The 15,972-nt window shown below is 31.0% G+C and overlaps 1 protein-coding gene across 2 annotated transcripts; it reads right to left on the reverse strand.

The window, feature by feature from the left end:
* Positions 1–15,022, reverse strand: LOC135926061 (uncharacterized). 2 transcript variants are annotated; one of them, XM_065461726.1, is made up of 2 exons: positions 14,967–15,022; positions 1–2,959 (listed from the first exon to the last, which is right to left on the reverse strand). In XM_065461726.1, exon 2 carries the CDS (start codon positions 1,214–1,216, stop codon positions 659–661), a length of 558 nt encoding a protein of 185 aa, XP_065317798.1. In that variant the 5' UTR covers positions 1,217–2,959; positions 14,967–15,022; the 3' UTR covers positions 1–658. The 2 variants fall into 2 exon arrangements, with proteins under 2 accessions (XP_065317798.1, XP_065317799.1); XM_065461727.1 differs by lacking the exon at positions 14,967–15,022 and adding an exon at positions 7,037–7,054.
* Between the last annotated feature and the right edge of the window lie 950 nt (positions 15,023–15,972).

Below are 15,972 nucleotides of genomic sequence, written 5' to 3' on the forward strand. Positions count from 1 at the left end.
TTTTAGCCTTCTAAGTCCTCGGAGTCGATCGAAATATCCTCGATATTGTATGTTATTGTCGAGCTGTCATTGTCGATATTGTTATTGACTTCGTGGTAGTAGTGATAGACTGGAGATTAGCAAAGGGGTACTTGTGATAATTGTATCTGACGTATCGAAGGCACTGTTTCTTCACCTAATAGAGAGGTCTCTTGTTCTTGTAGTAATAGCGGCCGTTGTAGCGTCACAACGGTAAATAAGTCTCGGTGTTCCCTTGCCATACCCTTGATGGCTCGTCCGCGGGATTTTCATCCGTCGGAATCCATTGGATGTTTTGGGATATGGCCGTAAAGTTCGTTAGTCCCACTTGGGTAGCACTTGAGTGATGACTGTTTCGATGGCTGGGGATCTAGATACTCCTTTTCTGTATGTATAGTAGGCCCCCGTGGAATAGGTGGAAATTATTGGTGCTTGGTTATCCTTGTGGATTGCCTTATCGCACCAATTCCTACCGCTAGGACCTCCTTTACGTTGGTGTGTTCGATCGCATGGGTCGGAATGTTGAACAGGAGGCAGGCCTCTTAAAATGATACCGACAAATCATCGATCCCCCAGAAAGATATGCCGATATGTGATCCAGATGCGTCCGTATATACCGGATTATTAGCGTGGTATCTAATTAGTGGCTCTTTCCGCATTTATAATTGTAGCAGCTTTCTGAAAGGTAAGATACGTATCCACAACCAGCGCTAGCATTAGCATCCCACCATTCATGGTCACGTAGAAGGGGGAGAAATGTCTTGACATACCCGTGATCGTGTAAGCGTAATGGTTGACTACCCATAGGACCTTCTGCTAGTAGTCGCCTCTCTAAGTGCTGGTAGGCATGCCGTCTGAAGATCTTATAACACTTTTCTAGCCTCCTTCTTGTGCCGGTGTTCGCGCTGATTGTTTTCGCCTCAAGGTCAATGGGAACCCCAAGGTTCATGATGCGCGGCGTGGGGTCAAGGACAGACTTTTCCTGCGATATTTTTAGTCCCCATTTTTCGATGGTACATCTCAGTGATCTGGTTGACCACTTTACATCACCTTCATTGTCTCCGTAGATTCGAATGTCATCTAGGTAGACGTTTGTAATGGGCCCTTCTGACTGTTTTCGCACGCATCTAGGATGATGGATTGCAGACAATAAACGATGCACCCATTGGTAAGACCTTGTAGGCGTAGCTGGTCCCATTTATGGTGAACCCAAAGAATCTCTGGACCTGTTGCCCTAACGGTATGGAAAAGAATGCCGATTTTATATCGATTTTGCAGGCGAATTTTGTTCTTTTTAGGTTTCCCGACATTAGAGGTATAGACTTTAACCGAAAGGGATAGTGCAGGAAGTTCTTGGATACTTAGGAGAAGTCACCGATGACTCTGGGGTACCGTTCGCCTTGGGGATCACGTATAGTGGAAAGCAGATTTGGTCGGAGGACCTCGTACGTCAGCTTCCAGCATCTGTCTTACGATATCCGCATACCTATTTGCTATGAAAAAGTTGTTCCGGTGGCGGAAATAAGATTGTTGTTTTCGGCGATTCTGAGTTGGTCCAATCTCGATCGGATTCCTCTCATCGCCACTTTCTTGGTAAACCTGGACGTGAGCGGCCCTGGCTTTAACCTCGCTCTACTGATGTCCAGGGTGGGCAATGCTCGTTGCTCGCATGTTTTTTACCGATACCGTTGAGGATACCAGGCAAGTTCAGTGACTCCACCTGGCGCATACCAGAATCATCGTCGATGTCGAAAATAGAATTCTCGAGGTCGAAGATGATGGATTTAACTCCGCTGTCATTCCTGCTGCTCGAGGCCCACGAGGTTGTAGTTGGGTCCTGGATCAACCATTCTGGGATGCCGGAATCTTCGGACTAAAAGGAGGCCACGTCCGACTAGGAGTCAGCTGGTCGACTGATTGATTATTGTCGTTTTCGCTTTCAGTATCCAAGCCATCGTCAGGGGAGAAGAGTTGACGCCTTAGTTCCCTTAGGTAAATGTTTACCCTTTTTAACCAGTCTGGAAACTGCACTGGCTCCCCTCTTCGGGCCGGTCAACCGTCGCCCGGATTAGCACTTACCTAGGGTGCTTGCGGTGGTAGCCCTGAAAAGGGTTGTTGGGCAATAGGTAGCCCTAAAAAGGGCTGTTGGGTATTGGGGGGGGCGGTAGTGTGTAGATGAGGAATTAGAAGAAAAGTGGTTAGCGGGAGGAGTGTCACTATCGGTTTGTGGACTATTTCCTCTTCGCGCCTCTCGTGGCGGGCGCCTTCTTTTTTCTGGGAGGCTTCGATAGGAGGTTGAGGGGCTTGCACGGCCCCTATTCCGAAAGGACCGAGCATCTGGGACGATTTTTTATCTCTTCGGCCCCTAAGATTAGCTCCTAGTAGGACATGTTAGACCAATTCCAATGAATCGCCAGGACTAGGACGCGGATACGCTTGGTCATTGCGTCTATCACACGGGTCTGAGTCTGCATTGAGGATTTCGACTACCTCTTTTATATTCTTGTTCTCATGCCGATCGCATTGGCCTTGCATTTGGGTTTAGCCAGATCCGTGTTCAGCCCTGCCCAAACTTTTGTGAGTTTGGCATACCTCTCCTCATTTGTTAGAGGCAATTTTAGCGGCTACGGCGGCGGAGGAGTCGGGGCTCTACTCTCTCTACGAAGTGGAGGTTGTGCTTCTGTGGCTTGTCTCTGCCAGACGGTGATCTATCCCTGTGGCGTGACTTATTTCTGTACACTCTGGTAACCAAAGTTTTCAGTCGCAGCGAGATTGATTGGATTGTGCCATCATTGCCACCATTGCATCACTAGGCGGAACCTCGAGAGTTATTTGGCATCAGCTCGCCAGACGCATGTCCTAGGATGTTTGGATTGGGCTGTGACGTTTGCGGGTTAGCCTGTCCCAGGATATTAGGTTGCATGACTTGCGGATTTTTGGCCTGACCATAATGAAGGTGATATAAAAATAATAATACAACAAGTTTGCTCGAAAAAGAGGTATGTTAAAATCATATATTATAAAAAATATTATTTTGTGGTATAATAGCTTTAAATCTAGCAGAATAAATATCATATTTTATATAAATTTTTATGTTTAAAATTGATTTACTTATATCTTGGATATACTATCACAACCAAAATAATTTAAAGGTGTTAGATATTTGTAGTGTTAAACCTTAATTGATATACATATCATGTCCATGTTAAATTGGGAATGTGTAATTGTACAAAGGGTTCTCAGGTTAATATATTTGATGGTTCCATGTCAATTTGGCGCGGAAAATTCAGCGCGTATCTATTACAGTTGCAATTTATTATAAATTACTTAGTATAAAAATATAAGGATGATTAAATAGAAGTCATTTTGAATGTAGGTATTATTAATTATTTCTTCATATTTATTTTTACAAAAATCTCAATTTTATTTACTAAATGTGTAATATCAAAAAAATTAACTAATATTTATACCTATTTCTTTAATGGACCAATTTACCACATTATAAGGAATGTTGATTAGTAGCCAATATTATGTAAGCCTGGAGATTTTGCGTATAGAAGGAAGAAAGAAAAAATATTGGTTTATTTTTTTTGATATTACACATTTAATTTTTGATTTATAAATTAGCCTAAGCATAATATTTTTTTTAAAATGAATTAATAGAATTTAAGGAATTTTATTAATCTAGAAAAATGAGTCAGTTCTTAATTTGATTTTTTTGGATCATGTCTGGGTCTTTTTTAAAAATGGTCGATTTAAATTCTAGCCAAAATAATATGTAAGATTCAAGATAGAGGTCCAAACTTTTCTTTCTTCTATGGCCAATCGGCTTACATAACATTGGCTATTAATCAACATACCTTATGTGGTAAATTGGTCAACCAAAGAAATAGGTATAAATATTGGTTGTTAATTTTTTTTGATATTACACATTTAGTAAATAAAATTGAGATTTTTGTAAAAATAAATATGAAGAAATAATTAATAGGACCAATATTCAAAATGATTTCTATTTAATCATACTTATTTTTTTATACTAAGTAATATATAATAAATTGCAACTGTAATAGATACGCGCTGAATTGTCGCCGCGCCGAATTTTATGCGCAGAATTTTCCGCGCCAAATTGACGTGATACCATATTTGATACATATATTATGAAAGAATTCAAATAAATTTTTGTAGTACCCCTCTATACGAGACACTTGTTGCCCTAGTCCCTCCTTTTATCAACCCTTGAAAGATATTGAAAATTATTTTTAAGTCCTGATTTATTAAAAACAATAATAATAATAAAAATTCGAATAGCTTCCATGAAATTGAAACCTTTTCCAATAATAATAATATTATTACTGAAGTAGAATTAATGACATCAGAGGATTCTGAAGATTTAATCAAGAATATATGCAATATTCAAGGAATAAAATTATTTTATCACATAAATTAAGAAATGATTTAAAAACCCCAACTCAATTTCAGCATTATTTTTTAATTAAAAAAACTTATTATTGAAAGGGATCAAAGATCCATGTCCAACCTATTGCTATGGCTAGAAGAGAAAATAAAACACAAATATAATATTAGCTAATCTTTTATATATATTATTTACATAACTAATTTTTTATAACATTTTTGGCAACTCTTTTTGTAGATTTTTAGCTTTCATTATATTTTCTTATACATCTTATATAGTTGAATAAATTTATTTTAAAAATAATATTGCTGCATTTATCACAAATTAATTATATTATATATTTTTTTTCTATAACAGAATAAATTTATTACAAATTAGTTTGTGTACACAATTATTTTCATTTCAATTTAAATGCTAGATATTATTTTGAGGTTAATTTTGAAAATATTCTGATGATTGAATTGATAGTTTAGGGATACAAGTTGGTTGATAGTTCTTTTGATAATCATTACTAAATATACACTTTAGGGTTTTAATAGCTATATTCATAGGAAGTCTTAATCATAGTCTATCAAAAAAATGAGAACCAACTCCCTTTATTGTTTAAAAACACGTAAAGCAATATAGGTAAATCGAAAGTTAAAGACTCAAATTGGTATCTAATTTTTTTCTTATATAGACTTTTAGAAATTTTTTTTATCTACAATTTGATATATTATATTTATTTTTACTAAGAAAAACCTGTAACTGATAACCTCTACCAGAGTTGGGCAGTACAGTGAATATTTGTATCTAAGATACAAGATCCTTTTGTATCTTGTACTCAGTATCTTTTGACATTTTTAATAAGATACTAGTATCTGTATCTAAGATCTTTTATTCTGAAAAGACTTGTATCTATTTCATTTTCTTTACAAAAGAAACAGATACAGATTCTTTTTAATATTTATGTTTAAAATTTTACATATCACAGTTTATATTTTATTTTCTTCGAGAATCTTGTATTAATTTCCTTACTTTTTTAATATGATGACAATCAAAATTAGCTGGAAAATTTACAACTCATATTAAAGTAGATAGATAAAAATAACAACACCAAAACTAAATAAGTTAAGATTATATTTTATATATAAATTTTACTCGATAGAATATCATTACCAATTTTATTTAATATTTTTTAATTTGTAGGATGATTAACACTCATGGTAGTGAAATTTTAAAGAAAATAAGTTCCCGTGGGAAATTTTTATAAAATAATAGTTAAAGAGAATGAACAGGTTAGATGTAAAACCATTATATACAAAAAATGATAAAGGTTCAAACACAAATTTTGTTAAACATATAATATTATTTATATGTGGTTAAAAGGGGCATAGGTTATCTTAAAAATTAAAGTTTACAAGATGCAGTGTCTACATGACAGGATTTTCACTGGATGCAGACACCCTTCAAAAACATATGCCTACCCCCCCCCCCAAAAAAAAAAAATTACCACCATCGAAGGCGGCGATGTTTTCTTATTATTAATTTCACCTTTAATTATAATAATACTCCATTAAGAAGATTTAAAAAGAATAACTTAATGTTAAATATTAAAATTGAATATTATAATTTTTGTTTAAAAGTCTAAAATTGAATATTGTATTTTTTAGTTTAAAAGGTCAGTGTAATAAAAGATAAATAAAATCGGTAATGCAAGATGAAATTGTAAAGGACATATGTATTTTTACTTTGTTAACATGTAAATACGCTATTATAAAAAATGTATATATATGACAAGATTTTGTATATAGATATATATAATAAAATTGAATTTTAAATATCAACAAAAGTTTTCCCGTTGCTTTCTACTAAAACAAAATGGTGGCAGCGTCGTTCCAAAGAGCCAGATATCATTACAGAACAATTATTTTAAATTATATAAATTAAAGAAAGGTAACAATATAATATTTTATAAATTTATCATGACAAAATCGTTATCTAATGTAAAAAGTAATATAGAATATCCTACATACAACAACAATATAGATACTTACATTAAAAAATTTGAAAATTTATTAAAGGACACGCAGGTTCCCGAGGCAGAAAAAGCTAATGCGCTCATTCAAAGATTACCAGAAGATGACTATTTGGACCTGGAATCCATTTGCGTTCCATCTGATTACAACGATTTGAAAACGTTACTGGAAAAATACAGGCTAATACATCCCGATAAATCAATAGACACGTACAAAACGGAATTCAATGCAGCCGTTCAAGATAAAGGGGAAACATTTGGTAAATGGGTAACTAGACTATGTAAGTTGAATAATAAATGCAATTTTAAGGATCAAGAGAGAATAATTGAGAAGATAAAAATATCGTCGAATAATAAAAAAATTAGGGAGCAGATATCGAAGTTAGAAAATATAACTATCACAGACATATTAAGAATTGAGAGAGAGATAAATGATGGGGATGATTATGAAAATATAAATATTAAAATGGATAATATAAAAATAGAAGGTGATGCAGCATCAACTTCGACGATAAATTTAGTACAAGGAGAAAAAGATGAAAAGAGAGAATCAAATAAACAAATAATAAAATATGATTCGAACATACCAACGAATAGGAGTTATGGACAATCCTGGACACCTAGATACAACAATCATCAACAATGGCAAAATAATTACAATTACAGATATCAAGGTAATTACTATCCAAGACATCAGAACAATTATGAACCAAGGTATAATTGTCAAAATAATTTTAATAATAGATTTTACAACGACAGAGAATATTACACACCAAGATCGTATAATAGATTTTCGAGATTTAAAAATAATTATAACAATAATAATAATTACAATTTTAATAAATATTATGATGAACCAAGGTTTAGACCTAGATACAATGAATATCAACATTATCGTCATCAGAATTTCGATCAATCACGTAACAATCGATACCAAAACTATGAAAATAATGAACAGAGATACACGAATAAAGTTAATAAAGTGAACATAGAAGAAATAAACGAGGAAAATAACGGCAAATCAGAAAACAAAGAAGTTGAGAAAATAGAAAACAAGGAATACAATTTATTCAGCTTGGATATCAACAATTTAAATGATGATAATAACAAAGAATATGATGCATATAAAGTCACATTATATTTGAACGACACACCTATTATTATGCAGATTGACACCGGATCCCGTTTCACAATATTACCGATAAATATTGCAAGAAAGATTGGGATAAAGATCTTAAATAAATCGGATACTAAATTAACTGGATATGACGGAAGAACAATAAAAGTGATAGGCAATGCCAATGTAAAAGCCAAATACGATGACAAAACCAAAATTTTGAATGCATATGTAGTACAGAGTGACAAGATTGCACTCTTGGGAAGGACATGGATAAAAGTTTTTAAAAACATACTTAATCAATTTGTGAATTTAGTAGAAGAAGATAACAATAACGACATTCAAAAACTGATAGACGAATGTAAATCAAAAATAAATATGAAACCAATAAATCGCAGCTACGTCAAACTACATTTGAAACAAAATGCAATACCAAAAATTATAGCACCAAGACGTGTCCCGTACAAACGTTATGATTTAATTACAAATGAATTACAAAAATGGATTGACGATAAAATAATAGAACCGGTAGATGATGTGCGATGGGCAAGTCCACTCACACCAGTTTTCAAAAATGATGGTTCGCTAAGACTATGTGCAGATTTCAAAAATACGATAAATCCAGCTTTGGAAGATTTTAAATATCCTATACCACGTATCAACGACTTGATGGCAAAACTATCTAAAGGGAAGAAATTTTCAAAAATAGACTTCAAGCAAGCGTTCCTTCAGATTCCTATACACAAAACATCGCGTGATTTACTTACAATATCGACACACAAAGGATACTACAGATTTACAAGACTACCATTCGGATTAAAAACTTCTTCGGCAATTTTTCAACAATCTATGGATAAAATTTTTGGTGATATGAAAAATGTTATTTTCTACATTGATGATTTATTAATCACGGGTGATAATGATCAAGATCATTTAAACAATATAAAAAAAGTTTTTGACCGAATTTCCAAATATGGGCTAATACCAAATTTCGACAAAAGTATATTTTTCAAAAAAGAAATACGTTTTTTAGGACACGATATAGATGATAAAGGTATTCATGCAAACGGAGACAAAATTAAAGCAATTACTAACATGCCTACACCAACAAACAAAGAGGAATTAGCAATATTTCTGGGCATGGCCAGTTATTACCGAAAATTTTTACATGACTTCGCAGATAAAGCAGATTCCTTGTACAAAATAGTCAACAAAGATAAATGGATATGGGAAGAAGCACATCAAAAGAGTTTCGATGATATAAAAAAATTAATAAGCTCTCCGCCAACATTAAATTTCTATAATCCAGAATTACCGATAGGCATAGCAACAGACGCTTCGAAAAAAGGCTTAGGAGCCGTGTTATTTCATATAGAGAAAAATGGTAAAGAAAATCCCATAGCTTTCGCATCACGAACTCTATTAAAAGCGGAAATAAATTATACGAACATAGAAAGAGAAGCATTAGCAATAATATATGCAATAAAAAAATTTCAAGAATACTTGATAGGCACCAACTTTAAAATCTACACCGATCACAAACCACTCATATACATATTTACGAAGGGATTAAAAGATAATAACACGATATCAATGAGACTTCAAAAATGGAATTTAGCAATGGGAGCTCATGATTTTACAATAATTCACAGACCGGGAAAATACAACATAGTACAGGATTGCTTATCTAGATTACCACAAATTAACTCCGAAGACACTGTACAAAATATAGAAAATGAGGACGTAAATAATGATTTATGGGATATACCAATAAACTTCAAATGAATATCAAAAGAAACAAATAATGATAAGGAATTAATGGAAATAATAAATAACATCAGGAATGGAGAAAACATAAAGAATAAAACATACAAAAATATGGAAGTAGAAATAAGTTTGATAAAAGATTGTCTTTTTAAAGATAACCGAATCATCATACCATACAAAATGAGAAAGGAGATATTAGAGGAACTTCATAAAGGACATTTAGGAGCTGGAAAAACCAAATTGTTAGCAAGAGATTATGTATGGTGGCCTGGAATCAATACCGATTTTGATCAAGAAATAAAAAATTGTGAAACATGCAACAAATGGGCAGATAATCCACACAAAATACAAAATCCATGGCAAACAGCTACGAAAAATTTCGAAAGAATACACATAGCTCAATTTGAAGACAATAATTATATGGTAATCGTCGATGCTTACAGCAAATTTCCCATAATCAAAAGAATAAAAAATATAACAACCGAATTGACAGTAATAGACAGGGATGCGAACCCGACAAAATTTTAGACCGGGTTCGGTTCGGGGTATAAAAAAAAGAGTTGGGTTCGGTTCGGGTTCGGTTCAGGGAAATATTTTTGAACCCGGGTTTGGTTCGGGTTCGGTTCGGGTTCAAGAATTTTTGAGTTGATAAAAAAAATTCTATATTTAAATCATAATAAAAAACTAGACATAAATTTGATATAAAAAATAAATTTTTTATTTTCTTTATAGGCAAATATAGTTAAAAATACAAAGCATATAGTCATGTATCAATTTTAAAAATTTTATAGACGTATTAGCATAATATCTTCCAAGAGTTGTTCACTCATCCTCGATCTATGTGGTGAAAGAATGAATTTCAAATGTGAAAAAGATCTTTCAACGCTAACCTATGTTAAATGTATTTATATGTGAAAATATGAAAAATTAACTTGGGTTGCAGGAACAGCAAATAAGATTATAGATAAAATATATAATTCAGGGTGTTCCAGCTTAGCAGACTCCCAAAAATGCAAAATATTTTCCTTCTTATCTAATCTTATATAATCGCTAAATCCAGTAATTATTGTTCCAATACTTTTCTCAGCAATCGTTGGCCCTCTTTTAAGTATTTTCTCCTGCCTTTCTTTAAGTTGTATCAATTTCTCTAAATCATCTTCTTGTTCAATAACTTCATCGGAACTAATATCATCAGATAAAATTGGCGTTGTTAAGCTTTTAATTCGTCTCCATAAATTGACAAGATGTTTTTTCGCACAAATCTTATCATCATCACTAAGTAATACCTGTAATATTTAAGGATTTATATTGTTTATATTTAAATATTTCATAAAATAACAATTTTAATATAAATCTAAAATAATTAATTTACTAAGCTTTTAATTAACCTTGTATCTTGGGCCCAGGTATATGGCAGCTAAGAGAATTTCGTTCTTTATAAACCTTTCTTCTCTGTTCTTAAGACAAGAATATAGTAATTGAGCAAAATGGTTTGGATTTTTTTCCAGTTCGATGCAGCATCTTAACCATGCTGCATAAAAATCTGTCAGTGTTAACTGTTCAGATTGGAATTGTTTGGTTGCGATTTTTAGCGGTTTTAAAATTTCAACAATCGTTATTATCTCTTTCCAATCTTCAGTCAATAAATAATCAGATTGCTCTGTAAAAAAATCTTCGATATTGGGTTTTAGTAAAATCAGCCTTTCTAACATATCATGGGTTGAATGCCATCTGTGGCAATCTAACACAGGCTTAGGGAGTTTCATATTTTTTAATAACTTTTGGTAAGTGGGATGTCTTAATTTTAAATTTAGGCTCCTAGCTTTTGCAATGGTTTCCACAATAGGTGATAATTTTATAGCATCTTGAAGTGCCAGCTGAAGTGTGTGCACACCGTACACTATAAATCGGATAGGATATAATAGTTGATAAAAAAGTATTTTGTATATCATCAATATCATATTTATATACATTTACATCCATATTTTCCTCATCTGCTGATTCACTCCTTATATCATAATCAGTTTCAGGTTGCAGGAACTTTATAGCTCTTAAAAAATTACAACCATTATCAGAAGTAATTGTGTATATTTGTTGAATATTAATTTTAAATTTTAGTAAAGTTTTTAATATATTCTCTTTTATATATTCTCCTGTACATCTCTCTTTCACCTCTACAATTCCAAGAGTCCTCAAATTTATAATGGACTTTGATATAAATTGAATATTTACACCAAGAATTGACCTATCTAGTCGTTGAACTGCATCAACTTTTAAACTTATTAATTTTCCTTCTACCTCTCTCGATATTTTGTCTCTAATTGATTGGGCTGTTTTATTAATAGTTCTGGATAAATTTTCTTTGTTTATAACTAAATTGAGCCCAGATAGGAGTGGATTTATAATTCTTTGAAATCCCGAATCTTCAATAATTGATAAAGGCCGGCCATTTACAGTAACAAGTTCTAGTATAGAACTCATCAAATCATTAGATGATATATTTATACTTATATGCTTTTTTGGAAAAAAGGTTTCTATATTAATTTTAGGTTTTTTGCCAATAACAATTCCTGATATTTGGTTTTTTCATTTAAATAATTTAAATATTCATTGTTGTGATTTCTTTCCAGGTGTCTTTCTATATTTGACAAGTGATTACCAGACATTTTTACTTTGCAATATGAACATATTGATTTTTTTTTCTATTTTATTAAGGGTAAAATGCTTATCAAATATGACTTTATCTTTAATCTTAAATCTATAAAAAGAGAACAATTTTTTTAAATAGCAATGATTTCAGAATTAAAAAAGAGATATTTATAAATTTAATTTCATTTATAATATGCACTTCATTAATATCTTGTAAAAATTAAACTAAACCAAAAATAAATGATTAGCATATATAAATTTTAAAATCATTTTAATAAGTTCACAAAAACTGCCCTACATTTAACAATTTTTAAGTTAGATGTTTAGAATTTTTTAAATTAACAATATAATAATTTTTACTTTGATTTGTTAACCATTTTCTTCTAATTAATAATCTTTAAGAATAATAAGATAAAAATTTAAAAATAAATGGCGTAAATTAATTCAATTGTTTAAAATTTTTTAACACTCCAATAGGAATCGAGAATAAATTTAAAAATGGCATAAATGAATTAAATTGTTTAAAATTTATTAAGACTTCATTTAATTGGAAATTTGAAAATATAATATTTGTATTTACATATATTAATATATGATTTTAAATAATACACTGAACCCGATTGAACCCGGGTTCAAATAAAATTCTTGGGTTCGGTTCGGGGTTTTGGAAATTTTATAAATGGGGTTCAGGTTCGGTTCGGGTTCAGAGTTTTTTTCTAAAAACCCGGGTTCACTTCTCCGGGTTCGGGTTCGGTTCGAATCCCTGGTAATAGAATTAATGAAAATAATTAGCTTATTTGGAATACCACACATAATCGTGACCGACAATGGTACGAACTTTACCAGCTATTTGTTTAAAAAATTCTGTGAAGACCATGGTAAACACATACTTACAGCTCCACTTCATAAACAGTCAAATGGACAATGTGAAAGAATGATAAGATCTATGAAAATGAACATGATAAGGAACATGAAAACCAACAAAAAAATAGATTTAGACATAGCTTTGGAAAAATTTTTGTTATGCTACAACCAATATAACTCCGAACAAATTAATGTTTTCAAGAGAGATTAGAACAAAATGGGACTTAGTTAAACCAAACATAGACATAAACAACGAAATAAATCGCAAAATATCAACAAATAGAATTATAGAAAAAGGAGATAAAATTTGGTACAAAATGTTTAAAGAAAATATTTGGGATAAAGGAGTAGTAGTACAAAAAGAAGGCAACTTGACATACAGAATAGACAATGGACATCATATTATCAGGAGACATTTGGATCAAATAAAAAAGAGAGCATCAATAAATAATACTGAAAAAATTTTTAGAGGAGGAAGAAGTGAACAAGTTCAAGTTCAAAATTCGAAAATTCAAAGTCAAGTTCAAGTTCAAAATTCTAAAATTCAAAGTCAAGTTCAAAAGCGAGAATATGACCTACGACATAGAAAATGATTGTTATAAATAAATAAAATTTTGTAAAAAAATAAAATATATATATAATTTTGAAAGATAAATGGGATGATCAATACAAACAGCAAATCAACCACAATGTTCAACTAACGTTTCAACAATGATGTTCAACCAACGATGTTTCATGATGTTCGATAATCGATTCAACTGGTCAAACAAACAATCTAAAGATATACGAACAAATGACTAATGGAGCAATTGAGAAACGAATGACTGGAAGTGAAGATAAGAAACTGAGGAAAGAAGAAATTTAAAAAGAAGGGGAAATGTTAAATATTAAAATTGAATATTATAATTTTTGTTTAAAAGTCTAAAATTGAATATTGTATTTTTTAGTTTAAAAGGTCAGTGTAATAAAAGATAAATAAAATCGGTAATGCAAAATGAAATTGTAAAGGACATATGTATTTTTACTTTGTTAACATGTAAATACGCTATTATAAAAAATGTATATATATGACAAGATTTTGTATATAGATATATATAATAAAATTGAATTTTAAATATCAACAAAAGTTTTCCCGTTGCTTTCTACTAAAACAAAACTTAATTTATCGACATTTTGTGAATATAAAGGAGTAATTTTTTAGATAATAAATTCAATTAAAACCCACATCATTTACAATGAATTTATTATTATAGCATAATGAACTTGCTAGAAAGTTTTATTTGGAAAATAATATCTATGATTGTTTGCAATATATAGATTTGGTTGATAAATTGTTATATATTTATAGGTCTACTAGAAGATAGCCCGTCAAAAATGAAGGGGAATGAGAATTTTCTTCTTACTTTTTTTTATGATACATCTTATTTGAAAATAATATCCAATTATTATTCTTTTAATCCCCCCCCCCTTCATGCCAGGTTTAATCTATTAAAACTAAGTGTAAATACTATGGTTTGGTAAAATTAAATTTAAAGCTTTTACTTGATAACCAATATTATTTGATAAATATTACTGATCATTTATACCTAATATTTAATATTAAAAAAATTCCCAGGCAAAGTACAAAGCCATAATAATTTTGAAAAATTCTTTCAAGCCCAGTGAATATAATAATTTTGGTAGTTGAGAACTGAAATAAAATATTTAAATAATCATAATGTTAAAAATACATTCAAAATCAGATTTTCATGGGCCTAGGTTTTTTGATCAGGCCGAGCCCAGGACTGCATAAAATTTTTTTTAGGCCAATGTCTGACTCATAGTTACTAGCTCATAATATTTTTGAAAAATTTTCCCCAAGCCCAGCCTAATATAATTTATAAAAATATTTTTCAAACCCAGCCCAACCTATAAAAATTTTATAAAAAAAATTTTCCCAAGCCTGGCCAACCCTTAGTAATTTTCAAAATTTTTTCCCAACCCGGGAGATAGGTAAATCTCTAAAAACCAAATCTATTTTTTATTCTATTTTAACCCAGCTCACCTTCAGACAAAGGCCAACCCTTTAAGACTGAGAATGAATACTATTTTTATAAAAATATATTTAAATTAGCTTTTACCTGAGGGCCATATAAATATTCTGTGTTAAATATTACATCTATGCCTAATATTTAAAAAATTCACAAGCCAGGTCCACGCACTTGGGAAAATTTTCTCAAAAAGACCATAATAATTTTGATAGTTGAGAACTGAAATAAAATATTTAAAGTCACAATGCATTTAAAAATACAATCAGAATATGAAAGTTGCATGGGCCTTGGTATTTGATCAGGCCTGGACATGTCTCCAAAAGAAATTTTCAGGCCAATTTCTAGCCCATATTTAAAATTAAAAAATTTTCAGGAATCTAAGCCTATATTAATTTTAAAAAATGTTTCCCAAGCTACTTCCAAGTCCATATTAATTGTGAAAAATATTTCCCAAACCCAGGAAAACCCATAATTTATTTTTTCCTTGATCCAGAAAAATAGGTGTGATGTAGGGGTTTATAAGAATTAAATCTGTCTAATATATATATTTTTTTTGCCATTTATATTATTGGGAAAATTTTTCAAAATTAGGATCAAATGAAGGGGAAATTTCTGATTTACCTATCATTCTACTGGTTAGCTCCTGCCTGGTATTTATATGAAAATCATGAATACATATTAAAGTACCATGCTAAAAATATGTTCATTCTAATTTAAATTTTAAACAAACCACCACCCTTCCAAATGATTTATTACTTAGTTACAAAATATAAATTTAAGACATTGTTATTAAATTACAATAGAAAAAATAAAAAGATATTCTAAGTTAACAAATAATAGGAGGTTAACTTTAATCATAGTCAAATTATATATAAGTTAAACAAAAAAGTTATACATTTAATCAAAAATGTTATAAGTTATGAAAAATATACATTCTACAATTAAATTATAAAGTTATGAGAGAATGCATGTAGAAAGGCCAATTTCAGAAAAGATAAGAGAGATGCAAATATTTACTTATGCATAAAAATTACCTAATTAAGAGATATAAAGTTGTATAAAATTCAATGTGGAATGGATCCTTCTTAAGGGTTTT

This window comes from Gordionus sp. m RMFG-2023, chromosome 3 (assembly GCF_954871325.1).
Source record: "Gordionus sp. m RMFG-2023 chromosome 3, tfGorSpeb1-WG-v2, whole genome shotgun sequence".
In the NCBI taxonomy this organism is placed as follows: Eukaryota; Metazoa; Nematomorpha; class Gordioida; order Chordodea; family Parachordodidae; genus Gordionus; species Gordionus sp. m RMFG-2023.